The sequence below is a fragment of the Strix aluco genome, chromosome 1 (genome assembly GCF_031877795.1).
Source record: "Strix aluco isolate bStrAlu1 chromosome 1, bStrAlu1.hap1, whole genome shotgun sequence".
NCBI lineage: Eukaryota > Metazoa > Chordata > Aves > Strigiformes > Strigidae > Strix > Strix aluco.
The window spans coordinates 112096878-112124660 of NC_133931.1; the positions used below are offsets into that span (position 1 = coordinate 112096878).

General features: G+C 41.9%; 1 protein-coding gene across 5 annotated transcripts in view; it reads left to right on the forward strand.

The window, feature by feature from the left end:
- DPP6 (dipeptidyl peptidase like 6) overlaps window positions 1-27783 on the forward strand; it is a 565289-nt gene that overhangs the window by 282800 nt on the left and 254706 nt on the right. Inside the window, exon 1 of one of the 5 annotated variants that reach the window (XM_074831433.1) lies at window positions 19753-20422. The exons of the other annotated variants lie outside the window; for them this stretch is intronic. Coding sequence (XP_074687534.1) covers window positions 20366-20422 — 57 coding nt within the window. The 5' untranslated portion in view covers window positions 19753-20365. Of the gene's footprint in view, window positions 1-19752; window positions 20423-27783 lie in introns of those variants that run through there. 5 annotated transcript variants of the gene reach the window in all.

Consider the following 27783-nt stretch of genomic DNA (forward strand, 5'->3'; position numbering starts at 1 on the left):
TTGTAAGCATCCCAATATGTTGGAGGTTTAAATTAAGAAAATTACCTATCCAAACTAGAACACATCAAAAACAATTCCAAAATGAATATGTGTGTGCACATGTATAAAGAGAGTGAGGGAATGTTTAATTATGGCTTTCCTTGAAAAAAATTTTAGACCCTCTTTCAATGCAGCTGTCAGTCTTGTCACATTGTTGTCAGAAAAACTTTTTTAAAAAAAATTTTTAAAAATCTGCATAGAGAAAAGAAAAAAAGCATCCAAAAATTAAGCTGGGCCAATCAGACAGTAACTGAATTATGGATAAACAACAACAGTGTCCTTAAATATCACACAACCAATGTAGCAATGCAGAGGTCAATGAGGGCATTAAGAGACATGAAGTAGGGAGTGACAGATGAGGTTGTCATTGCAAAGAGCCTCCACGAGTTCTTTGCCATTAGTATTAAGAAAAAAAGCTGAAGGTCATATCAGAGACTAGAATACATTTTCCTGGGGGCAATACGAAATGCTGAAAGGTTTTATGAGTATGCCAGAGCAGATAGTTAGGCAATTAGAGCTGTTAAAAGTTGACAAGGCACTAGGTCCTGGTGAGTTACATCTGGGAACTGAGATGGAAGGAGCAAATGGAATTGAAAGCTTTGGCAGATATTTTTCGATCCATCTCCAAGGATGGGGTGATTCAAGAGGGTTGGGCAGAGGGGCTAATGCAGTTGCTATATATACGCAATGCTCATGAAAAAATCCTGTGTCTGTGCAATTCTTTGGTAAGAATATAACATACGGGAGAAATATGTTTCACTTCTGCAAGCACATGATAGAGGATTGTTTTCTTGGACCCGAGAAAGGGGAGTTCTTGGCTAATAAATTTACTTGAGTTTCTGAAACACATTATTGCACCAGAAGACAAATGTCAAGCAAAGTCTATAATTTATCTGACTTTCCTGAAAGCATAGCATGCAAAATATTGATCTACTTAATAAATGCACATTATCTCCTGAAAATGATTAAAAATTAGCTTAGGAAGAGCAAATAGTGTCCATAACATTGCAGAGGAATAACAGAGCTGGAGAGCGAGAGCGAACACGCATTGTGCACTATTGACTAGCATTAGGTGGTCTCTTACACATCCTTGTGCAACATTTGCATTGTTTTGAACATTAGACTTAAAATATTGTGGAGGAAAAAGGTGGAAATCTTGTCCTTCCTTGTGCCACAGTTCAGGTTCAGTAAGGGCCACAACCATGACAAGCCATTCAAGGCTGTGCATGCTAACCTTTAGTCTGTGTAAAATCTTATGTCCACTGTTGGCAGAGGCTGCCCTTCAGGCACAATTCCTTATTCAAAGGATCTCAGCTCTGTCGGGGGTGATGATTGGTCTCATAACTATTAATGATGGCAAACTAGATTGTTTCAAGCACAGCTGAGTGTAATGTCAAGAACTATTTAACAGAAGATGAAGAATGCAGTATGATAGTTTCAACATTTCTCTCTGAGCTGGGCTCCTTCCCCAGGGAGGTTTCCCACAATTGTTTGGAGATGGGAGCCCCCAGAAGCCACAACAATGGGCAGCGGTCCATCCCCATCCTGTGTGTGTGATGTTCTGCTTGTCTCCTCATGTTTCAAAGTGATAGAAGTCAGTGTTATGTCAACCCTCCTGTGTCCCGAGGCAGTAGATGTGGACTGGAGGGACATTCAACATCCACCACCACCCCCCCCCGCCCTCCGCTTTTGGTTATGTGCATTTATTTCTCGGGGCGTATTGTCTTCTTCTACAGACAGAAAAAGCTGTAACAGTTTCTTGCAGGTGGGATTTTTATTCAAAGCAGATGTCAGACCATGACACTGTAGGATCCGTCCCATGGTGTAAGGGGAACGCACTTTTCATGCATGCCTCCACTGCAGTTCTCTGTCTTGCACTCTACCGCGCCAGAACAGCCCTCTTGCACTGACCCAGCAGGAATGAAAACAAGAATTGTAAGTACTCAGCACCTTCAGGGATCTGGCATTGTGGTAATCTCCTCCTCTAGCATAATCTTCATAGCTGAACCACTGTTAATGTGTTTGCTATTCATCTGTTCTAGCATTTAAATAGTAATTATTAGTGGCATATTCTTTTGGGTGATCAGCCCAAAGCTGCAGTGGAATAGTGTGACCTTGAGTTTTTCTACAGACAATGGAAATTAGTTGATAATGGACAACAGTAATTGCTTGGATGACAGTGCACCTCTGGAGCTACATCACCACAATACATCAATGAGGCCAGGAGCTTAGCAGGATTCAGAAAAAAAAGGAATTAACAAAATGCAAACAAGATGTTAAAATGCATAAAAAATGGGATGGAGGATAATACAGAGGGTAATTGTAATGTAATTATATAAATATAATTATATAAGTAAGCACTGTAGCTGCATTGGGAACTCTGCATGCAGGGCTGGGCTCAGAGACGGCTGATGAGCATGTTTTGAGGCTTGAGAAAGTCTTAACGCATAGGGATTGTGTTAAATCTAGTTAAATACTGGTGTTATTTAGTTTTGGAAAAGAGACCACAAAGAGGATATCAAACTGCTACACAGGGCTCTTCAGCTGTCAACCTGTGGGCCAGATCTAGCCCATGAAATGCAAGTGTCCTGCCAGGAATCAGCATCCCCAATTTTACCCCATGCATGAGGAGAATGAAGAATGATGAATGAGGAGCTGAGGGCACTGTGGAGAGGTAAATGTGTCATACCACTGCCTGTCCCTAGGGTCATGAGGAAGCCTGGGGCACAGAGGGTGGTTGCAGAAGAGGAATGCAGCAAATGGACCTGTACCAAGGCTGGGGGTTAGAAAGGTCCTGGGATGGGGGGATTTGAGGTGCTGAGGTCTGAAGGAGTTGGGCAGAAATGAATGGTGTCCTGTAGAAGGCGATACCAGGTTGTTGAGCAAATAAAACTAAACAGTGATTCAGCAGTCAGGCAATAAGAGGTGTATTTCTGCTTGGGCATGTACAAAATAACCTTAGGGTAGAAGAGGGAAGGGATGTGTGTGGAGCATAGGGCTAAGGCACCTGGAAGTTTGGAGCCCTTTTCTCTCACAGTAGAAGAAGATGGAGGAAGGGGATGGGTCTAAACAGGTTATCAGGACATCTTTTCCCCTTCTTCACATGCAGATGGACAAATGGCTGTGACCATTGTTGAACAGATACACAAGAAGCTACAGGGAGGAAGAAAACAGGGTAGCAGAAACCAGAGCAATGAGATATCCCACTCAGACTCTTGCTAAATAGTTTTCCTTCTTACCCACTTCCCCCAAATATTTCCCTGCATGACTTGAAGTTCTGCTGCAAGGCATGATCTGGAGAAGGGAAACCAAAAGCCACTGAACAAGTGGAAGGCCTGACATTTCCAATGTTTGAGTTGAACACAACTGAATACAAGAACGTTATTTTCACACATGGAGCTTGTTGCCACAAGAAGGTGTCAAGAGAAGGATTCTTCCAGGTTTGGGAGGAATATGGAAACTTGTATCAAAACTAAGAATACCGCTGTTCTGATTAGCAGTAGCACACTTTAGGAGAGATAGTGAAACTCCATGACTTAAGTCAAATTCTAAATATTAGGGATGAAGATATAAGTGGAGCTGGAAGCACAGCATCATTCCAGGTTTTTAGGCTTTCTGGAATTAATTATGCTTTTTACGTAATTAATTCACCCACTTGTACTTTCTAGTCAGGTGATCTCTGTGCTCCTGTGTTTACACAAACAAAAAGCATTCACAATTATAAGCATAAAGATTAGAAATGTATAAAAGAGCTCCTGGAATATTACTATCTCTTAACAACAAAAAATTTGTGCCTTTAAGCAGGTTTGTGACAGTCTTTTTGCACTTTACTCTGGCTGATTCTGGCTGTCATACTATGAGCTGCGCTAAACTGATCATCAGTTTGATCCAGTGTAATGTGTTTTATGATTTTTATCTTGCGTGCTGATGCAAAGATATCCTTCATTCAGAAATGTCCTCACCTGTAAGGTGGCTGTACTTGGAGGCTCCAATTTTATTACAATATTTGACAGATTGATGCATTCATTCAATTTAGTATTGCTGTATCACAGATAACAATAGCAAAACTAACTACAAAACCAGAAAAAGCCTTTAAATTTTACATATTGAGAACTAGTTTAAATTCATTTTTGACCAGGTGGCCTTTTTCAAGCTGAGGAGAAAATGTATAATTTCATTACCCTATGTTAAACTATTTTTCCTTTAGAGTTTCTCCAGTGAAAGCAGCATGACCAAAATCTTGTTCACTTTTGATTGTTTTTTTCATGAAACTTGAAAATGGGTAATATATCTGTGATTGTTCCATTCCATGGTTTTATTGCTGGGACAATATTTTTTCTGTTACAGCTTGTGAGCAGTACTTTGTATCTGTTCTTAAACAGATCTGATGCGTGAAATGATGATGTTCCTGTGCTTTCTCAGGCTTTGAAGTTATTAGAGCTAAGTACTGTCAAGTTTGCTAAATGTTTGGGTAGACAAGCTGCTGTACTGTCAAACCAGAATGTTCAAGAAGCAATAATCCATACTAAAAAGAAAAGAAAAAGAGTATCGGCATCTAAAATAAAGAAGGGTATTGGCATTTTAAAAAGGAATGCATTTTCGGGCCTCTTTATCTCTCTTCTGGGTTTTGCACTTTTTGTGTTAATGAAGTCAAGCTTTTCCCTTTCTTCAGGAAGGCCAGAAATTGATTGTTTTCTTCTTCTTAAGAGAATCTGGGCTTCTCACATGCCTCACTGAGTGAGGAGTTTAAAGCAATCTCCGTACATCATCCTTTCCTGAAGATTTAGCTGCACCTTCTAGCAACCTCTCCAAACCTGCCTGTAAGCACTATCCTTTATCATAAATACTTTCCCTCTTTGCAAATGTAGTTTAGCCCTGAGTAAAAGGTTGATAACTCAAGGAGATCCTGCAAAAAACTGGCTAGTGCTATTTCTTAGTTGCTGACTAGCTTGTCATTAGGGGTGGTTGTGATTTGGGAAGAGCTGCTTCACTTCACCCCAGCACTGACTGTGTTTCTGTACTGGGTAAAGCAATTATTGTCAGTTTGCCTTGTAAATGTTGAAAGGCATCTGCTCTTCCTCTGAGTTGAATGGTGAAATGGAAATTGATGCTGATAATAAACATAATTATAAAGAAGGCTGCTTGAAAGACTCCTGATCTGTAAGGGAAAAGTGACATTTTAAGAGTTGTGCTGTGGATCTAATGAGAATTGGTATTGCCTTTTAAACTATCGTACTGAGACTGGAATGATACGTCTGATAAAGTCTCACCCATTATGTGACACTATATTGCAAAAAGTTCTTGTTATATCAAATGTCCATGATGGCACAATGGATTAGGTTGGAAGTTCTTTCTCCCTGTATCTCATTTTCAAATGTATGGGTTTGGGCTTTCATTTGGTTTTGGACTGGTTGTTTTTTTAGTACAGAAGGGAAAGGAGTCAAAGACATTCCCTTTGAAACCTTTCCTGAGTTCAGTAAGGCTCAGACTGGCCAGTCCAGACCATCATCAGGGACCTGTAGGGTTGTAAAATACAAAGAAATATGAATGTCAGGGTTTGGTACAAAGCGTGTGGCTTGACATGCCCGCAGGATCTAGTCTTGCAAACTGTAATGTCAAAGAGGAAGAGGATGTGAACACATACTATTCTAGAAGATTACTGTGTTCAGTTTTGGGCCCCTCACTACAAAAAGGACATTGAATTACTCGAGCGTGTCCAGAGAAGGGCAAAGAAGCTGGTGAAGGGTCTGGAGCACATGTCGTACGAGGAGCAGCTGAGGGAACTGGGGGTGTTTAGTCTGGAGAAGAGGAGGCTGAGGGGAGACCTCATCGCCCTCTACAACTACCTGAAAGGAGGTTGCAGAGAGCTGGGGATGAGCCTCTTCAACCAAGTAACAAGCGATAGGACAAGAGGTAATGGCCTCAAGTTGCACCAGGGAAGGTTTAGACTGGATATTAGGAAGTATTTCTTTACAGAACGGGTTGTTAGGCGTTGGAATGGGCTGCCCAGGGAGGTGGTGGAGTCCTGATCCCTGGAGGTGTTTAAGAGTAGAGTCGACATAGCGCTGAGTGATATGGTGTAGTTGGGAAATGTCAATGTTAGGTTAATGGTTGGACTAGATGATCTTCAAGGTCTTTTCCAACCTAGACGATTCTGTGATTCTGTGAAGATTCATGCTACCTAGGACTTTATGTGCCAGGTGTCTAGACTGAGGTCACAAAATATCAGCCTTTAAATTAGAGACAGCTTTGTGCAAATGTCAGTGGCAAAAGAGTTGAGTTGAAAATAACATCAAATAATTACTGTGAAATTAAAGGACTATTTTGAAGTTGTAATCGAGTTTGATGCATCATGATTATGTTATTGGTAGCAGTTCATGGCTCATCCAATGTTATTATTTAGAATCAATGTTTTCATTTGATGTTTTCTGGATCATTTTAATGTTCTGTGGTACTTAATTGAATAAAACTCAAGGTTCACTTAGAATAACTGCGGATACAAAGTACTAAATTTCTCAGAGTATACTTTCACTTTGTTTAACCCAAAGCATTAGTTTACTTACAAATGTAATTGATACTGGCTTGAAGGGCATTCCTGGCCCAGGATTAAATGGCACAGTCGTAACAACAGCATTAGATTTATGGCAGATGAGTGTAAATAGTGCAATATTAACTGTAATGGATTCTGGACTGTAAATACACCATTGTGTCCCACTATGTATGGATCAGGAGTCTTATTCATGAATGACTCTTTAAATGTACACTGTACAAAAGGAAAAAAAGCCTTGTACTTTGAATTACCTCCTGATACTTAACACAAAGCTGTCCATTTCTGTAATGCTAAGCTGCAGGGTAAAGCCCAGGTCCCAGCCCCTAGCAAGGCTGCGGTCTTGGTGTCCAAGCCCAGCACTGCAAGTAGAAACACAATGTTATGTTCAGTGGAGGTGGCATCAAACCTCAACAGCTGATGGAGGAATGACAGAGGCTGGAAACTTGTGCAGGGAACTGCATCTTTTAAATCCTGCTCAACCCAAATGGAGATGTGACATCAGCGAAAGCTACTGAATGATGATGTGAACTGTTCAAGCTTTTTGTATCTAGGAAGGGTGCTTTGAAAAAGTCTATGAAAGGATGGGGAGAGATGCAACGCTGCACACACAGAAAGAGTCTTTTAACAGGGTACCTTAGAAGTGAGTACTGAAAAAAGAAATGTCTGTCCTATGTGGACAGAGAAACTCACTAATAGTAAAAATCGTCTCTGTAGGAACAGGCAGCAGCGTGCTGGGCAGATGGCAGGCAGAATATTCTTCTTGGACTGTAAGTTATTTTCAGCAGGGTCTGTTGTTCTGTTGGAAACATCTCTAGCCCAAAGCACAGGGAACCCTGGGCAGTGCAGCTCCCGGGTGCTGCTGTAACACGAATAATTTAAAAAGAAATAAGTTTATTTTTCATTTAGTTTCATTACAATGAATTTCTAATATGTTGACTATATTGATTGCATGCAACTATACCACAGGGCTATTTTATGAATAGATGCTTTTTGGTTTTGACTTCAGCACACAAAAATGTATTTTCATTTATACTGTGTCTGCATTGCACTTCTCTGACTGTGTAAGGAGGCTTTAAAATTGATGTGCATTGCACTTAAAGCCACTTATAGCCACTTTACAGAGCCAGAGTAATGTCAAGGAGCTTTAGTGCCTGGGAGAAGAAGATGCATAGGATTTTGCCAGGATGGAAGCTCTATCAGCCTTTTAAAGCAATCAGGTATCTTTGATTATAGAAATTTAAACCTCATTTACAGTGCAAAATCTGATGAATATACTTAAGTTTCTGTCTCCTGGAAAAGGATTCATCCCAGGTAGATTAACTACCCCTTTTTCTTCATGGAAAGGAAGTCAAAGTGAAGTGGCGTTCAGGTACCATGCTCCACAACACAGTGTGGGCTCTACTCCTTCAGCAAAGGTCTACATCTATTCTAAGGGTTTATTCTACCATCTGTGTTAATGTTAACTTCTGTTAACATGCCATACTCTTATTGGGGAGAAAATTAAATCTTTAAAAAACGTTTCTGTAAGGAACTGCTTGAGTCTTCTAACTGTGTTGCTAAGGAATATATCTGTACCAAAGAAAACTGCAGAGTTGTACTGCAGAGTTTATTTAGCAATGAGATACAAAAGAGTTCATTTTTATTACAATTCATGCCATCCTAATGAACCAGTTGATAAGAAAGAATTAAAATGTAATGCTGGATGGACTACAAATGAATATTTATTTGCCTTCTACAACTACCATGTAGGTAAACCAACAATCTAAGGCTAGTACCTAACTGGTAAGATGAACTATTGAATCAGGTGTATGTCATTCTGCTGCCAATACTATCTGAAGTGAAATCAATTTGAATAAAATACCAAAATGAAAGCATCCATTCAAGACTATAACTGACTATTCTGCTATTTTTGTAACTTTTAATCGCATGCAGCCTGTCTCTGGCATCTATGAAGGGGAAAAAAATGTTGAAAATAGATTAGTCTGTTTCAGAAAGCTTGTTTCTTGACTTCATTTCTGGATGTAATTAAAAGCCTGATCTGTTGGTTATAATTTTTCCATTTACTTTGACTTTTCTTTGATGACTGGAAGGGACAAAGCAATCAGGTGAAGTACTGCTGAAGAATCCTGTCCGTTAAAGCTTTGTACCATAGTTTCCCTTTCATGCTGAGCTCAGACTTACTGGCAAGCATGAATGTGTATACTTTTCCCATCAATCTATTATGCTTTCTCCTCATATTAATCCTTTCAGAGTAGCTGTTGCTTGTTCTGATGTCACCAAACTACAACACAAGGTGAAAAGTAGTTAACCAACTATTCAGTGCTCTGGATTGCTTTATAGGGCAGATGGAATTGATTTTAATTTTTTTTTTCCACTGGACAACTTCTATATCTGCTATTCCAAGCTCTTGCAGCTTAAGCCTCTAAATGTCCCATTCTGCAGCCACTTCCCGCACCAGCAGAAGTCTTGATCTATAGAACAGTAGAAATGAGAAGACTGCTGATTCCATGAATAAATATAAGCCCTAACCTGCCTTATTATCCCTGGTAAAAATGTTCAAAAGACTGTCTTTGGGTGATATTTGCAATAAAAGGCTGATAATATTCTTGAGTGTGCTGAAATCTGCCCCTTCTTGTTTTAAAAGGTCTGATTTGCTAACAGAGCATGCAGTGATGGGTGTTGTAACTTTTTTCCAGTGTGAGTTCAGGTATGAAGGTGAGACTTTGTAAGCTTTCCAAATGCAACACATTGCGGTTGCAGATATTTCACAGGCAGAGCTGGGCAATGACCCAGGGCTTTCAGAATACACTGTTTACAGCAAAGCCTGATCCAAGCACACGGTATTGATCTGCTACTGCCTCCTACTGCTGACATTTAGCCGATGGGTTTTAAGTCCTTCTGCATCTCTTCTTGTAACTAGGCCATAGGGTGGGGTAACAGAAGGCTTGACTGACAGCTGGAAGCAGGAGTGGGCTTAGCTTTTGTCTCTTTGTGGACATTGATGTTGTGCTACAGCATATGTAGGCAATCACATGTGCCACTTGTATCTGTGATGTACATGGGATCTGATGTTGTACATGTATATATATGATGGGCATATTACATATGTGTAATTACATACAGTTTGAGGGGTATGTGAATGAGACAAGCATTAGTTATTTGTGACAAGCATATGGTTCTGTCTGGTACACTTTATCACACTCAAGCTCAAATTTCATAGTTGCATGGTTTCCAAAGGGATATGCGTTCAGGGGGAAAAATACACATTCTTGCATAGCATTTTTTTAGCTCCTAGGATTTGTAGGGGTTGCCTAGCGGTGTTATGGAACTTTCCATTAGTCTCCAGATATCTCAAATTCCAATCCTTGTGCTGTTTTCTAAACTAAAGGAAATCACAGATTATTTTTTTTTTTTGTATGGAATAATTCAGAGACATGCTCATTTATGCAGCTGTAGGCTACTTTGAAATGTTTATGTCATTATTTCTTCTATGCTGTCTTCAGAATATGGTAAAATGGAAAGGTCACAGATACCATATCAAACAATAATATGGTGAAAACTATGTTACTGGAGACAAACTCACCTGGTGAGTGCTATAGAAAGGATGCATTTTTTGATTTGAGTTGTGTATGGGAAGGTATGATTAGCTACATCACACTAAGTATCTGTAATGTTTTGGGAAGGCTGTAATGTATTTTATTCATATTCACAAAAAATAGTGAAGCCCTGCAAACTGTAGTGGGACAATCTCAAAGTCATGTTGAGTCACTGTGTGTTAAGCAGAAGTCCTCAGTCCTTTAATGAATACTGCTTACCACTACTGAGACCCTATGGCAGCACTTAGACATCCAGAGCAATTACATGTACCCAGATCACTACCACTTACTCTTACTGCTTCACCCTTCCTCTGCCTGGCTGTTAGACCTCAGAGGAACAAACATTTCAGATGGGAAGGCACAGCGAGTAGTCTTGACCCTGGTAAGAGACTTTTTATGCTCCCTGTATGTTTTGGACATCCCACCTCTGCTGCTGCTGCTCATGTGCCACTGACAGTCGCAGCCTTTTAAAACCTTGTTCTTGCTTCCAGTATGGACAGGTGGGGGCAAAGTTGAGGCACTCTTTGTCATTTCAAGTAGAGATGTGAGGGGTTTCATACCTGCTCTGTTTGCAGCACACCAGGCGCTGTGCAAGCTGCCCTTGCTCCAGCTCTGCCTGAGTGCCTGAGGTGGCATTGTTGAATACTTGTTATGTCTCTGTAATTAATGAACATTATCAATGCTAAGTAAAGGATGTCTTATTTCCTTTTAGAGGTCTTATGCTGTGCCCAGAGCCCTACTGTTCTCCAGATCTCAGTAAGATGTATAGGATATATAAATTTTATGCATCCCTTCTGCACCAATTCTCTTGTGTTACAAGCAGGTCAAATAAATGGGTGGGTACAGGACTTGGCCGCTACATTACTTGAATTACTTATGCTATTTAAGTTTTTATTCAGGCAGTTATGTATTTTATGTGTTTGCATATCATACAGCAAGATTTCCACTTTCTTTACTGTGTCATCTGGCTCCAGGTGAGTTGGGAATCTGGTTTGGTGCAGTATTCTCAGAATTGAAGAGTACCTCACTGAGGCAGCTAAACCAAAGACAGTGCTAGCACTCTTTCAAAAAGCACCTCTCATCTGCTGAAAACAAAACCTCTCAAGGTGCTCCAAGTGGCACATCAAAACTGCTGGTCAATTTTTTAAAATTAGAGCAAGGCATTGTTCTGGTTTCTGTTTGCTTCATCACAAGGAAAGTGGACTGTTAAAGTTGTACTAGTAATAAGTCAACTCTGATTATCCCCTTTCTCTTTACCTCTGTGTTAGGGATGCTGGGTAGGCTTTTCCAATTGGCCCATTTTCCATAAATAGCATTTCCATTAGAGGGCATTCAAAATACTGATAAGAAGTTTTAGCTGTTCTCTGCTTTAGTACATGTACTGTGCCAGACCTGCAATCCAGAGGGGTGAACGCTAGGGGCCTACAGTGGCACAGAGGGGGAAATTGAGTGAAATGACATGAATCTGTGCACCGTTTGTTTCATCCACCCAGTGGAGTTATGCCCAAGTGTTGTTTTCTGCCTCTTCCTTACACCTTCAAAGACTTGTGTACAAGAATCAGAAAATATTGTGGGTTTGCCTTCTCCAGAAATAAAGATGTGAAGCAGACAGGAAGGGCCTTGGATCCCTTTATGCCTCTTTTAGATGAGACTAAGTGTCTGCAGTGTCTTCATTGTTCAGACTCTTGAAAAGGCAATTTTGGGGTGGTGGAAAAGCTTCTCTCCCATAGAGCCAGTAGGAATGCAGCAACATATGTTTACCATAACAGGTTTAATCCCAAGAGATCTAGAAACACTTGAGAAAAACCACACTAGTATACAAACAGTCACAGCCATCACAGTCCCCACCAGTAATTGAGGGCAGTGACCACCACAAGCCATCCAGCTCCCGTGAGCATTTTGGGGAGGCGGTAAACACCAGTGAAAACACTAGTGCAGGTGCCAGAGCTGACACCTTTGCCCCTCTTGGTGTTGCTCAGGAACGTTTGTGAGAAGTTATCATGAGGCTACCATGGTGTTCGATGGGCCATCCAATTCAGCCACCTGTCAGGTTTTACATTCGGAAACTGAGGACATTTGGTCCTTATGCCTGCATCACTTGTGAGACGTCATCAGTTGTTGTGGTATAATTTCCAACTAAATATGACATCTTTAAGAGGTATGTTATGTGCATCTATCTGCTTGAACAGTGTCAGTATTTTACATATCCTCACTATTGAAAATGTACAGATCGTGCTGTAAGTTCAAGTATTCTTTTTCTTTTTTTTTGGTTAAAGCTGATATAAAAGTAAATGAAAAATAACAACCATTGCAATGAAAAGTGTACTTCATAAAACAAATGCTTAAAAAGCCACTTGCTCCAGCTGTGGCTTTTATGTATGAAGATCTCTCAGGCAATTGTATGTGCTTACATAAGAAGTCTTTCACAACATTTACATTTAAACCAGTCATCATCTTATATGCAGATCATTTATTCATCCTATAAATCACTGTTACAGCTAAAAATGAAGATCAGGCTCTCCCTTTCCAAAGCGGTAGGCTGCTAAATAGCCTAATATGTTTGCAGCTGTTTTGAAGATGGGTTTTCTCTGTTTGACAGTAATTTGGGGGGGTTATTTTGTTATCTCACTTTTTCTCATCACTGGTGGTCTCTTTTATATTTTCTGACCTGGATATTTGAGTTACAAAATATATATTGTGGCCATTCTGTAAAACTTATGTTTAAATAAAGAGATAAAAAAGTAGGGAAGTAAGAAATAAATCCTTCCACTCCTAAAACAACAGTCAAAAAGAGCCCATACTGAATCAATGAGGAAGGGATTCAGCTGCTACCCAGAAATAACCAGAGGAGGGGAGAGAAATGTCAGTGAAGATTGATCCCTAAGATCGCGGGGAGCAGAAATACTAAGCCAGACTGTGAGGAGGCAAACTTTGAAAAACCAATTTGGAGATGATTCACAGCTGGCACTGAAGTTGGGGCCTCAGAAGTCTCTCTCACACAGATAAACAAGTGAGAAAGAGGCATCTGTTGCGTTACAGCTGCCAAGGTCACACCAGCAGGAACAGGCAGAGAGAAAGAAAAAAGCCAGTGGTATGGTCCGTATTCCTTGCAGGGGTAACACAGTGCCAAACAACTATGGCACTGCTAATCATGTGCCTTTGAGGCTGGAATGATGTATTAAAATATATATGCTGACTCAAAAAATAACCCCACAGTGGATCAAAAGTAATGTTTCTGAAAAATATAATCCACTTAAATAGGGAAGTCTGACTGTCAGTACACACACTTGATCTTTAGGGTGAGCAAATCAAAGTGGAAACATAATCCAGAAGCGGGAAGGGCACAAGTACCTGCTGTGTCCCCAGAGTCACGCTCCAATTTACGCAGGAAAGTGCTATGCAAAATAGATCTAGCTGCGCATGAGCAAGCAGACTCCTTCACAGTTTGCATCCTCCTGTTGTGTTATTTGTTTATGATGAACTGTGGAGTCCTGGAACTTGAAGCAGCAGCAAGAAATGGGAAGCAGTAGAATACAGTGCTTAAGATAAAACTATTATAATCACTTTAAACCACCTTATCAAGTTTTTTTTTAAAAAAAGCAACTTAGCAAAGTTTTGGTAATGTGCAAATACGGGACTGTTATACAGAGCCACAAGTCGTTCTTGCCACAAGTCGTTCTTGCACTGCCCATTGTCTCTGTGTCCTCTGCTGCATGTATCTGCTGTCTCAAATAGCAGGAGTTCTCAAGCTTGTAGAAACATTTTGAAGTGTATCCCCTGTAGGAACAGATATTCATGCAAATAACTAATTAATGGCATTGGCTAAATAAACTGGATTTGATCTGTTAAATGAAAATACCACACCAAATTGCTTTCTTAATGATCTCGGTCATGGGCAGTAGAAATGCGATACATTTTTATCTGTAACTGTATTCATAATCTATTATTGCCTCTAGCATGTACACAGAACCTTTGATCTGGAAAATCATCCGAGTGGATCGCCAAGCCGCAGAGGTCCCCAGTGGAGCCTCTGAAAATTTGTCTGGACATAGAGACTCCCCCGTGACTAACCTTTGGCAGAACCAACATGTTGGAGACAACCAGAGAGGGGCGACAGTAGCAGGGCTGGTGCAAGATTAGTACATATCCTTAAAGGCCAAAGCTTTTTCCCCATTTATAATAAAATTATTTTGGGGATGCCCTTTGACAAACTGAGAAGTCTTGCTGAAGACAGGGATTCATCTGGAACAAGATTAAATGTTTTTGTGGTCTTCTAATAGTAACAAGGTTGAGAAGCAGTGCTGGGGATGGTGTGTAAGCAGTAGAGATGCTCTGCAGCCTTTGTAGGACTAGGGCTGATGTCAGCTGATCTACCATCTAAGTGCTTCCAATTCCCAATTCTGACTGGGGACATTGCTGTGCAATAATGTGATATTACTGTTGTCACATTCTTGGAGAGGGGCAGGGCACAAACTGTGCTTTCAGAACAAAACAGAATTAAATTCTCCCTCTCCAAAGCTTATTCAGATGAGCACAGAACAGAGATCTCCAGAATGAACAGCCAGGATGTCTGGCTGCTTTTGCAGCATCTAAAAGCATAAACTCCTCTAAAGAGAGTTTTTAACCATGCAGCCCTCATGTTTTTACATCTTTCTGTTCTGCTCTGGCATTCCCTATATGGGGAGTGCTTAATCTCCAGAAGGATCTACAGTGGAGGAGCACAGATCCCTCTGACTTACTGCATCTGGGCCATACAGCTGCAGAATGAAGAGAGGCTGTGCCATTGCTTTTTGTGTGTATGAAAAGTTGGCACTGGCACTGAGGAGAGTGAATTGGTCACCAGCATGCCTTGGCACATCTGCAGGACCATGATGATGCCATGCACAACCTGCTTTGTACAGACCCTTCCCTCTTGTTCCTCTTCGAAATTTTCTAGGAAAGCTGGAATGGTGGGGCAGTAGGGCAGCTGCAAATGTATTAAATCAGATTTAGAGATTAAATAGATTTATCTTTTGGGGACTATGCCACTGGTCTTAGAAGAGCATGAGTCAGGTAGACCTTCATCTCAGATAGTTGCTGCAGGAGCTGTCAGTCTTGTGTCCCCACCTTGCTGTCTCCCCCCCTGGAAAGCAGCACTGATGCATACTGAGCATTTGCATCCTGTGGGCCTGTTTTGATCCAAGCTCCATCAGTCACCTTTCAAATGACTGAATGCTAAAATCCATGACTACAACATTTTTACAGGCTCATCTCACCTTGCTTACAGCGGATGTCTGGTCTGTGCTGGCAGACTGTCTCTCTTCCTGAGTTATTTTACTAACATCTACTACCTCCATAACACTGTATTCTAAAAAACTGTAGCCCTTAGGACTTCTCCTTTGTAACCTACCTGTGAGTAGGTTTTTCCATTGTCATAGCTTGCTAGAGTATGTGCTCTCCTGGGCCATGTGTCCTTCCTGAACTGACAGTAAACCAGCCACACCAATGGGAACTGGTAGTGAGTGTGAAACTCAGAGGGACTGGCTGTACAAAAGCAGATGGTGTGGTGGTGTTCTGCTGGAGGTAGCACATTACCGCACCCCAGGTACTAATGGTTTAGACCCACTAAAAATTTCAGATACGTATCTCTCCATGGGATTTGGTCTTTATCTGGACAGGGGAGAACATTAGCAGACTGTGCAAAGGTATAGTTAATCAAGTAGAATTCATTTTTACCCACTCTGCCCACTGGCTTCAACTTCCTTGATGTGGTAATGAAGGGGGAATAAATAGTCCAGTGTGGTACAGCCAGAACCCCAGGTTTAAAAGAAGCAGAAGGGTTCTGCATCCAATAGCTATACCCTTTGCTGCTGCAGGCTTATTACTGCCCTTGCTTAGTCTATACTCCCTTGAACAGACATGTGCAGCTGTGGGGCTCCCTGTGAGCACTGGCTGCTCTTGGATCTGGTCTCTGTAACATGCGGGAGATGGCAATGCTCTGCACTGACTCCTGAGAGGCCACTGCTTCTTCCCATGAAGGGGCTGCTCTGCATCCACAGGCAGAAGAGACCTCTACCTACATGGAGGGGTGGAATCAAGCATGGTCTTAGTAAACCGATCTGCTTAAAAATGTTTGGGAGTAATAGCAAACTGCTTCTTTCCCTACATGCGCTGCTGTAATGTGTGGTCATAAACAACAGTTATTGTGCTTTAGCTCCTAAGAGTTCGTAGGTTTTCATGGCAATGACTTCTTAAGGTTTTAGTCCACCTTGTCTTCCAGAGCCATTGCGGCATTATTTTCCATTTGCAACATGCAAGGCCTGCAGCAGTCTTTGATCATGAGGGAGCTTTGTGGTGGTGGTAGAGATGGTCTCCAAGAACTCCAGAGAGTGTTTTGAGAATGAACCCAGACCACAGTCCTGTTCCTGCCAGTCCCAAGAGAATGAAGCTCTTCCCTTCTAACAGGAAAGGCTGTAAGACATGTGTGACTAATTTGTTACAAGGTAATTAAAAATTATCTGTCTTACTGCAGCGCTGCATGATTTTGTTGAAACAAGCACTCTGAGTGAAGATGAGTTGAGAAGCTGGGAACAGTTCCTTTCACCTGTCACTGGTTCCTCTCCTGATGGGAGGTAAATGGCTGTCTGTCCTGCCATGGTGCTGGAGGAGCTAATTGCTGTCAAGTGTGGGGATGCCATTCATGTGGTTGTAGTTGTCATTTTTAACATGCATCTTGGTTAACAGGGAGAGCTGTCTGTGGTCACAGTGGTGCTCCTAAGCTGTCTCAGTGGTGGCACAGTTTGGACTACATGGATTAATGGAGCATGCTCATGTTGGGAGTGCAGCCTGTGTGGCAGGGAGCAAGCCTGGAGATAGACGCTGCACATAGCCCAGGCAGCCAATGGAGACAAACCTCTTGCAAATGATGGGTGGTAGGGGATGGAACAGCCTGATGCATCTTCAAACCTGGCAGGGAGGAACAATGTGCTGCCTGTATCCCTGTGATCATCTGGGACGCTGTGGGGTGTGATGGATAGGAAGGTTGTATTCCCATGGTCCTTATCTGTCAGTGTCTCCTGCAATGCCCTAAATGGGACTGTGTATAAATCCTTCTGCCTGGGCAGCTGCTGTGGTTGGCAGATACTGATTCTTGTCCTGTGGTAGGGATGTATTAATCTTTCATAAGTGATGACTCAGCCAAGCAATAAAGTTGGTACCCTAACATAGCACATGGGTCACGGTGGGTGGCCTCAGCCCTGCTAATATGTGAGCAGACTATTCTATGCCTGTTAGTAATGAGTATTTCTGAATGGCAATGGCCACTGCTTCCTCCTCTAGCATCTCCCCAGGAGATGTTTGGCAACCTCTGAACCCCTTTGATCAAGGAAGGATGGTGGCAGAGAGCTGGAAGACATGGCTGTCCCCTGCTTCCATGTTCCTCCTGTCAGTGAGCTGCAGCTCGTGGCATTCTGAGGGGATGAAACTACTTGCACAGGTCAGGGGTGACGGAGAGGTACCACCAGGCAGAGAGACCAAATCACTTCAATAACACCGGGGTAGCTGTGCCAAAACATTGGGAGGTGCAGCAAGAATAGTCAGTATCGTAATGCACCTATGTAATGAGGCTAAGCCGTATGCATTTGCATAGCTAACTGCTGGACTAATTAGCACAATTAACTTCTTACGTGTCCAACAACAAGCTTAGTGGAAAAAATCTACATTGTAAGGAAGAGTGGCCGTTTCCAGAAAACTAGTGAAAACTGTGTCTCCTAAATTGTTAACTGTGAAAGAACTGAATACACATGGGGAGGACATGCAAAGGTAAAAAGACAGGTGCAAATATATTTATTTTCAATAGGAGTGCAGTTAAGTTCAGTGATCGCCACTGTAACTACTGAGGGGTTGGGGACACAGTGAATGGTCTATGTTTTGAAAGGGATCTGCTTTGCAGAAATTTCCAGAATACACTGTAAAGAAGTAAAAAACCCCCAAAATACAGTTTTGTTTCATTTTAATTCCTCTTGGAAAGAAAAATAGCAAAAATGTGGAGTAAAGCAAGCCTTCATTACTACCCACAACCGGTAGAAAAATAGACCAAGCCAGTTGGAAAATTCAGACTGATCCACTTATAAAAGACCTTGAAAGACATTCTGTTCTGATGTCTAGGGAAAAATGTATGAGCAAGAATAACCTCACTATAAACATATACAAAATATTGTGACTAAAACTATTGGGACTAAAGAGATGAAATTGCAATGTGAGCTTGGACTGTGTTATAGTATAACCCAGCAAGAGGTTGACACAGACTGTTAGATTTAAATGTAAATTATTGTTTCTTGTTAGAGAGGTGCTACTCACTTTTTTTTTTAATGAGCTGTTGCCTGGATCCTGATGCCTGGGACCAGGCAAGGTTGTCCAGTTTCCTACCAGCACAATTCCATGTTGCAAATCTTTTATGTCGTAGCTTCTATGAACTGATGTGATATGTAGTGATGAAAATGCAGAAATTCTTAGCAGGTCTGAGTGGTGGCTAGTAGATAATCTCTAGGAAAACTTGGCCTGCAGTTGATCTGTCCCTGAACCAAGGATCAACTTTATCCCAGGTGTAAGGAGATGTTGCCTCTAGCAAAGTTGTGTTCCTGGTGAATATGACCTTGTATAATAAATCTGTGCTGTCAAATTGAGCATCAAATGGGGCATAATCACTTCCTTGTCAGATAAATACTCTGATGTTCCCTTTCCTTAGCTGGTTATCTGCAGACTCAGCAGAGACCCCAGCATCACGTGAGTGAGCAAACATTTGTCTTTACAGAGTGCTACAGCACAGAAGTGAGCTATGGGCTCAATCCAGCCCAGTATGTTGGGTGTGCTGGGAAAGAGGTGAGGAGGGGAAAAGCAGCAACATGGCAGTTTGATGTTGCCTGATGTTGAGGTGAGCTAGAGCTTGCATCAGTCCCAAGCAAATATTGAACAACCTTCACACTGCTCCAAGTTTTGTCCAACTATGTAAGGTCCCCTGAGGGTTACCGGAGAGTGGTGCTTGCTTTACGCCTCATGCTCAGGCACAGCCCATGTCACCCCATGCTGACAGCAAGGTGGGCGAGCAGGCAAGGAAGGCTTGTTTGACTGCTCTGCCGTGTTGGAGAGATCTCTGTTATGGCAGGGAGTCTGCAGGGAGCGAGCTCGGCAGCGTGGAGTGGCGCAGGCAGCGCGTGCCGGTGTGTCACCCTGCAACGTGACCTACATGGCAGCGGCAAGTGCACAGGAGGCAGCCACGGTATCAGCAATGCAAAGTGGCCCCTGTCGCATCAGGGACACGGAGAGGGCTGGGGGAGGCTGGGGGCATGTTTCGTCCTGGTGAACATGCCATTGAGGCAAGCAGCTGCCTGGGGAGCATTGGTGCTGTCTGCGTCCCATCGGTGGGAACCTGCTTCCCTGGGCGCGCACCCTGCATCCTGCACAGCTGCCCTGGCGGCGGGGCAGAGGCTGCCCTTGGCACACATCTCCTTCGCAGCCAGGGACTGCCGGGGCACTGAAACCTCCACGAGTTGGGCGAAGACGAGAGCGCGTCTGCCAGACCCTCCGCATCTGCGGGCCTCCCGGCGCCGGCATCGTGGGGAATGAGGGAATTCATTGCTGAGCGGCGGGTGCCCGCGGCCCCTCTCGCCTGGCTGCGGCGGGGAGCTGAGTGCTGATCCCCGGCTCTGCACATCGCCAGCGAGCGGCACATTGTGCTCCAGGCGGCGGGTGCATGCGCAAGGCGCGGGCTGCCGCCGGGGAGGTGGGGAGCGAGGACCACATCGCTGCCTCCCGGCTCCGAGCTGCCAGTTGCTGGTTGCCAAGCAGTTATCATTGTTTCTGTGACGATTGCAGAGGCTGTTGCTAATTGAAGAAGCCCCCACAGCATCCTTCTCTCTGCTCCTGCTTCTGCTTTTATTTTAGAGGCTCAAGGGGGAAGACAGCTAGACTAGTGCTTTTTTACATTGCATTTTTATTTATTTCTTTTCGTGGGGGTGGGAAATTTCTCAGCTGGTGATTAAGTGATGGACTAGTTACTCATCCTTATCCCTTTAGTCTTTGTGTGTGTGTGTGCGCGCGTGTATGTCTGAACACACACAGACAAGCTTACACACACACACACACACACACACACACACTGTAAAATCCTGTTTGCCACTGCAGTGGGCACAAATAGGTGAGCATGACTACAGCCAAGGAGCAAAATGCATCAGGGAAACAAGCCCAACAACAAGAACAGGTAATGCTTATTTTCCTCAATTTCAAACAAATACAGATTTGCATTGTATAACTCTGTGTTTCTTGTATGATTATTATTTTATTTTTTTTTTAATCTTCTTGGTGTGCATTCCTAAAATTGTCAACTGAGTCACCAGTCAGTGGCAGGAGGAAAGTACTGTGTAGCTGGGTTCAAGGTCTGCTTTCTCGGTGTGTGTGGAGGCTGGGGGGGCGAAGATGAAATTGTGCTATTTTTAACAGCCTGTACCTCTTGCTGAAGGCTATAGAGGTTTGTTCTGTAACTTGTTCCTTACATGCATGGTGGGGGGCAGGATGTTGGGACGGAGGCCCCTTCTCGTTGGAAGAAGGGGATAAGGCTCTTTAAGAACCCCTCTGCAGATGGATATAAAATTGCAAAAGTAGGTTTCAGCTTCTTACTTTGTTATGCACTTTCAGGGATTTTTTTTGTCTGACATTTTCTTGGAGGGACACTTCAGAGTACAGCGTGTGCTCAGGCTGTGCGTGTGCAAGCAGTGGTGGTGGGGGGTGCAAAAAGCAGCTGTAAGTAGGTGTAACTCCCATTGACTTTGGGGAAAATTGCAGGGCTCTCGCCATGTCTGAACTTGATTAATTTATTTCTCTTGGTAGGTGCTTTATGTGTTTCTGTAGAGGTAGAAAGTTAAAGACTTAATTTTCTTTGTCATGCTTGTTTTTTAGAGGGTATTCCTATCTGACTACACTTACCAGGACAGAATGAAGTAAAAACTTTCCCTGTCAAAAAAGCAGTGGGTGACAGAAAAAGAGGACATATCCTCAGCTGTACAGGATAGGCATAGTTAAAAAGTGGTGGCATAAGGGAAAGTCTGGTTGCGATCTCTCAGCTCCAGCTGAGGATGGCAAAGGTTTGTGGGCTCCTGGCGTACTGGCAGATCAGCAGCTCCATCCTCTTTGGCCCCACGTTCTCCCCGCGCTCAGCCCCATGCCTGGGGGGATGGCGGAGAAGCCTGTACGCTCCAGTTCTTCAGTTTTCGTCTTCTCCTTAAGACACTGGAAGTTCACTGCTTTAATCTTTGGTTAGGACGGCACAGGAGGATAATTTAAACAGATCTCTCAGGGAACAAATTAATTCTTAAAATAGTTCTTCCTGGCTTGATAGTCCGAGAGCCTTGCACGTTGTTGGGTTTTTTTTTTTTTTTTTTCCTTAGTGCTTTATTTTAGGGAATTGGGGAAGGAAAAAGCATGGGAAGACACTAGGCACCACAAGTAGCGTCATATAATCTGCATTTTCAGGGTGACATTTTACTAATGGCCAAAACAGGCTCAATGGTTCAGTGAAAACAAGAAGAAAACAACTTTGATACTGAGGGTAAAGAAACTGTGCTTTCATCTAACCTTACATCTGTCAGACTTTCTGTTTCTCTGTCCATTGCTTTTGGAATATGTATTTTTGTCACTGTTTACTGCAGATTAAAATTAGTCTGGCTGTGTTTCTGGGAGGCAGGGGTGTATAAGTGCCTTTTCTGAACAAAGCGAGCTGTGGGGCTGTCCCCTCCTCCTTCTTAAAGCTGCATGAAAGTGTCAGGTTTTGTAAGTCAAGAAGTGTAAGTCTGTTGCCTTTTATAAAGAAGCAGTGGTTTTGTTTCAAGTAGTATTACCTGCCTAATGCCATTTTGCTACTGGCATCCCATGTCTTTGCTACTTTGCTCTTCCCATATGAAGTATAAAATGCCCAGAATAGGTCTTTAGTATTATCCACAGTCTTGATTGAATATATTCTTTATCTGATTGAGTTGCAATTATACCCATATGGTACACTTAAATATTCTGAAAGTACATTCTCTCTCAGCTCTGCCCTAGTGTGAGCATGAAATAGAAATATCAAGCATATATAAATATCAATGATATTGATGAATATTAATGTTTGAGTCTGTAAGCAACTTTGCTCACTCCCACGATTTTTTTTTGTTTTGTTTTCACAATACATTATTAGTAAAATGGCTTGACAGTGGGGGGTCAAATCCAATCTGTGTCATTGATTTGAGTGCACTTTTATCTTCCAACACCAGAAGCAGATCTAAACCCTTATTTTATTTAAAAAAGTTCATGACTGAAAAAAGGCTCTATCCAAATTCTATTTCCAGCTGAAATTCTATTTCAAGGCTTATGCATATCAAGAATTGCTGAGATTTTTTTCTTGCTCAAAACTGATCAAGAAACTGAAAATTGTAGCTGGGAGAAAATTGAAGGCAAAGTACTAGTCTGTCTGTAGAGGACTGGGTCTTTTTCAGAAGCAGCTGCTGCTGTTGTAAGAGATTGTGACTGTCCTTTTCTGTATTCCTTACTGTGACATTCCTTGGATCCAGAGGCAGGCAGGTGACTTGTGTCACTTAAGTCTATGCTGTGTCCTACCATGCTAACCCAAACAGAAGTTGGGCATGAAAAGACACTGCAGGAACAGAATGGGGAAAGTTTGAAAACAGCTGCAGAAGCTTTGCAGGCATAAATTTAAAAATCTAATTCAGACCCATGTGTCTATATGCAAATGAAGACATGTTCTGTCTTGATATTTACAAAAATTATGATAATTAGAAAATGATTGGGATGTGGAGATAAGCAATGCACTGCCTTACCTGCTTGAAGCCAGGCAGCAAGCATCCCTTTCTTCCCTTTGTTAATTAAAAATGTTTCTATACAGTTTCTTTCTGATAAGCGATGTTGCTCACCTCCATGACAGTTAAACTATTCAGAATTTTAATCATTTATCTCCTTGCTTATCTGTTTCATGAGTCTGAACTTTAAGTCTTTTGGGCATCATGTACAGAAAACATTGTGTAAGTGGTACGTAATACTGTATCTTACTGTCAAGTTGTGATTGCATGATCAAGATGTAAGTGGAATGTAGTTGCCTCTGTACGCTTAGGTGCTTTTGACACAGCTATGGTTTCTTGTTCAAATGGTTGGAGATGGAAACTGTGCAGCGTACAATGATTGCAGTTGGCTTTCTGTTAGACCCAATGCTCAGAAGTCTGTAGAAAAGCCTGAAGACACTAATAGACTTGGGATCTGGCTCAAGAGGACTAGTGTTCTCTGTCTTGGGAGTTGGTAGCTGGATGTTTGAAAATACTATTAAAACCACTTTTCCATTAAAAAAGGAGAAGCAAATAGCAACAACAGGTCAAGTACTGGGTCAATGTGCTTTAGTAATTTACACTGGTTGAAGACCTTTGTGTTTTAACATACACCTGTAAATTTGTTATCTTAGTTTAGCCCAAGTCTTGGTACATCTTGGGAATGCAAATAGCTTTAGAGTCATACATAAAAATAAGGAGGCTGTTTTTTTATGAAAATGTGGTAATAAGCATAATGCTAAAATGAGAGTTTTAAGCATTTGAAAAAATGAGTCAGCATATCAGGGATAACAGGATCACAGATTCTCAAAGAACACCTTTTATAAATCATATTTAAAGTGTTGATCGGTTAATTGGGTACTTGAACACTCAGAATAAATGATTGTTCCCTTTTCTTCTGCTGTATAGAGAAGAACTGTCATGGACTTACAGGGAACCAGATCCTACTCTGAAATGTGCACATGTCCTAGACAAGGTTGTTAATGATTGTTTGCATGCAGTTCCATGTAAAAGACCAAAAATTAAGTAAGGAAGCAAAATAGCTTGAGGGCTACCTTTTATTGAAGTGGGCTCTGTGAAGGAGTGGAGTCAGATCAATAGAACAGTTCTGCCTGTTAACTGTCATTAAGGTAATCAATTTTGAATTTTACAGAACAGATGGAATTCCAAATAATAGGTGTCTTCAAGTGGAGAGAGAACACATCTAACTTGGAAAACTTAGGCCAGACACAGAAATAAAATGATGGAAAGATTAATATTTCATGCTCCTAATGTTCTCCTGCCACTCTACTTCACAGAAATAGCCTGTAGTATCTTGGAAGAGGGAGTACAGTTGGAGTATCTAATATACTATGCTGAAATGTACTCTATTTGAGTAAATTTATCCAAATAAGAAAAAAAGGGTGCACTTCAGGTGCGTTATGCAGGCTTTTCCCCTACATAGTTATAATTCAGATAATTCTGGGATTCCTGTAGCAAGGGATGTCAATCCCTCTTTGCCTTCCTTCAAGGTCATAAATATCCTCAACCCTTGTGAGCTGAGTCCTATGCTGTTACTTCATTCCCAAAGTAGATGAAACCAAAAAATATGGGTGTACTGACATTGGGAAGTAGTACGGACCCAACCCATGAGGGGGAGAGAGGTGGTATTGAGGTCCCAAATGCACATTTTTGGTTAGAGGGTTATTTCAGGCTAGTTCCAGACTGGTGTGAATGTCCATTAGTGGTTGAACAGCATCTTCTCATTTGACTTCATCCAAAAGGAAGCCAGTTTGTGCACTCTGAGGCCACTATAAAATGTGAGTTAGAGCATGATAGATGGGTACCGCTGAGTTCTGAATTGAACAAAAGTACTAGATGTGCCCCACGTGTCTTTAGTAGGGATGGGGAGATGCAGTTAAATAAATGTAACTTCATGTTCCTGTATATGAAGATATTCTTAAATATTGGTGGTTTTTTTTTTTTTCCTGTGAGGTGTGACTTAAAAACATTCCTGATCTGCTCTGCTCACCTGGGTGTTGTCCAGAAAATCATTGTCCCTAGGTGCCAAATGTCTCGGTTAGTTCAACATACTTTACCTGAAAGACTGCAACAATCCTGCTTCTCTGTGACACTAAAGCCTCCTTACATCACGTGAGCAATACAGTTGGCTCCAAAGAGTGCAGGATTCCTTCATGTTGTAAACAGGCTGTAGTGTACAGCAGGTCCAGGAACATATTATAAATTGTGAATTTCATATCTTGAAATAGCAAGGGACTTTGCACTTTTATTTGTCAGTACCATCCCTGGTATATGCTAGACCACAAAGAGTCACTACTGAATCCTCTATGTCTTCTTAGCAAGGTTCGAGTTTATGCATTGTAACTTTTTGTTTGGAAGCAGATTGTGCAGTGAATGCATTACAAGAAAGCCCTGATTTACGGTGCCATTAGCTGGCACAGTCAGACTCCCCACTGCAGCATCCCAGTGGCATAAAATCCACACAGAGGAACTGAAGAGCACCGTGACATACTTCTGCGGTACCCAGATTCAACAGTGGGCTGAAAGGAGCTTGGCCTGGAGCTGTTGAACAGGTGGGAGTGAGTCTCCCAGGAGATGAGCTAATTTAGCGTATTATCTCAGTGACTTGTGATAGCAGAGCTCCTACGTTCCTGGCTGGAGTTGAAAACTATCATATCCCAAAGGTGAGTCCCTGCTTGTGAGAATCATTCTCACTGACTTGCTTCAGTACTCTGGCTCTGATTATTACAGCTGTGCAGAAATCAGAGAGTGATGTCCACTTCTGGAAGGTGTCTGCCAGAGAGAAGGGAAATAAGAGAAACCTGACTCTACCTTGCATAGAAAACAAAGGGGGTTTTTTTAGTTTTAATGGGACTGTTTAGTGTTAGTTGTTTTAGTGCATAATTTTTTAAAATAAAATTGTTGATATGAGACAATACTTTTTTTTCTTGATAACAACTCTGTAAATTGCATATCTTATTGTAGACTCAACACAGGCTTTCTGCAAGAAGTCATAGAGAACATTTGTGTTTCATTCTGTTAATGGTATCTGATCTATTTCTCAAGAGATTAAATTTCCGTAATAGTGCTCCTGAGAACACTGTATTCAAGAACATGAAATTGCATCAAACTGGCAGTCTTTTCAAGCTGTTAATTTGTCGTGAGGAATGCAGGCAGCTAAGCAATGGGGAGGGGGGGACAGAGATGGAAAGGAGCATGTTTGGCATAAAACCGGAGTCTCGAAAGGGGAAAGCTGTAGTAAAGCTTTTTTGGTGTTCAGTACTGAAATGGAAGTGCTTCTGGAAGGCCTCAGATGTGTCAAGACTGCATTATGATTAGTGATCTTCTAAGCACACAGCTTCTAAGGGTGTATACTCCCATAAGATGCTGCTTGAGATTGTGTATGCTTTACACTCTGGCTATACTTTCACAAGTTAAGTGGGATGTGCTCTGCCACTTGTCCTTGGGACAGTGCTGGTGGACTGCTGCTCCCTCCAGTCCTAGCAGGGATACCTTGTGCTGCAGTCTTTCTCATTAAGTCTTTCTTTTGCTGTTGGATCAAGACAGAATAATTTCTATCTGAAGTCCACCAGTTATCTAGGGGTCATGAGAACGTGTTTGTACTCCACAAGAAAAAAAACTCAGTTTGTTTTTTTTTTTTTTATTAGCTCTTATCTTAGAGCATCTGATGCTTCATTCCAGTTGTGGTCCATTAGCAGTGCTATGCATTGCTATAGTCATTTCGTGAACAGTGGTTTTACCTGCTTTCAGTTCTTATGCCTTTAATGCTGCTTCTTTGTGATCTTTATCATGCATTAAGTTGAGGTGGATCATGGTCACTTTGGATGATGTGAGAGAAGGTAGCACTTTTTAAATGATGTAGAGTACAGTAATATCTATTATTTATGTGGTTTATTCTGTATGTTTTGCATTCAAGTCTTTCGTTCTCTTTCCCTTTCTTTTTTCCTTCCTTTCATCCTTGCTTCTGTCCTTCCATCTCTGATTCTAAAGTGGGATTTAAATAAAATAGATTCAGAGAAAGGGGAGTGATGGCAGCAGCAGAACAGGAAAGCTGAGCACACTCCTTCTCCAAAGGTCTGCTGCAGATGTGAAGAACTAACTGCAAAAGTGAGAGGAGTGCATTGATCAAGTTGCAAAACCTTTGTTAAAGAGAAATTTGGAGAGGAACCTATCTTTGAAATCAGTGAAGGTGATCAAGAATGGAAAGGTGAGTTAGTATTAATTTCTGATTTAAGAGCAAAGTTTGAGTGGGATTATCGGGTAGCTTTGAGTGAGGGTTCAGTGGCTGGAGCACGGAACTTAGTGCTTCTTGTGCTGCAGACTTCCATCATGGCTTTGAGCAAGAATGTTAGACTTTGGTCCTCGGTGGCAGCCAGCAGCTGTTCTTCTACTGAGATAGTCCATTGTCACCTTAAGATGGGGGAAAAAAAAAAGACCTGGGAGTCTCCTGAGGATAAGTACATGAAATATGAAGTTCTGAGATACTGTAGTAACTCAGGCTTCACAAGTACCTGAGATATCAGAGAGGTGTACTCCTTGACATTTAGAGAAGGTAGGGAAGGGGTCATAGAATAAAACCTGAAAGTTAAAATTCATTCTGAAGACTTAGATATGAATAAGAATTTCAGCAGGAAAAGATCAAGATAAAGGTAAATCCTGGCAGGACTTCAGATAGTTATAAGCAAACTTGCAAATGAGAGAGAGATAATGCATAGAATTTTGGGATTGTGTCTGA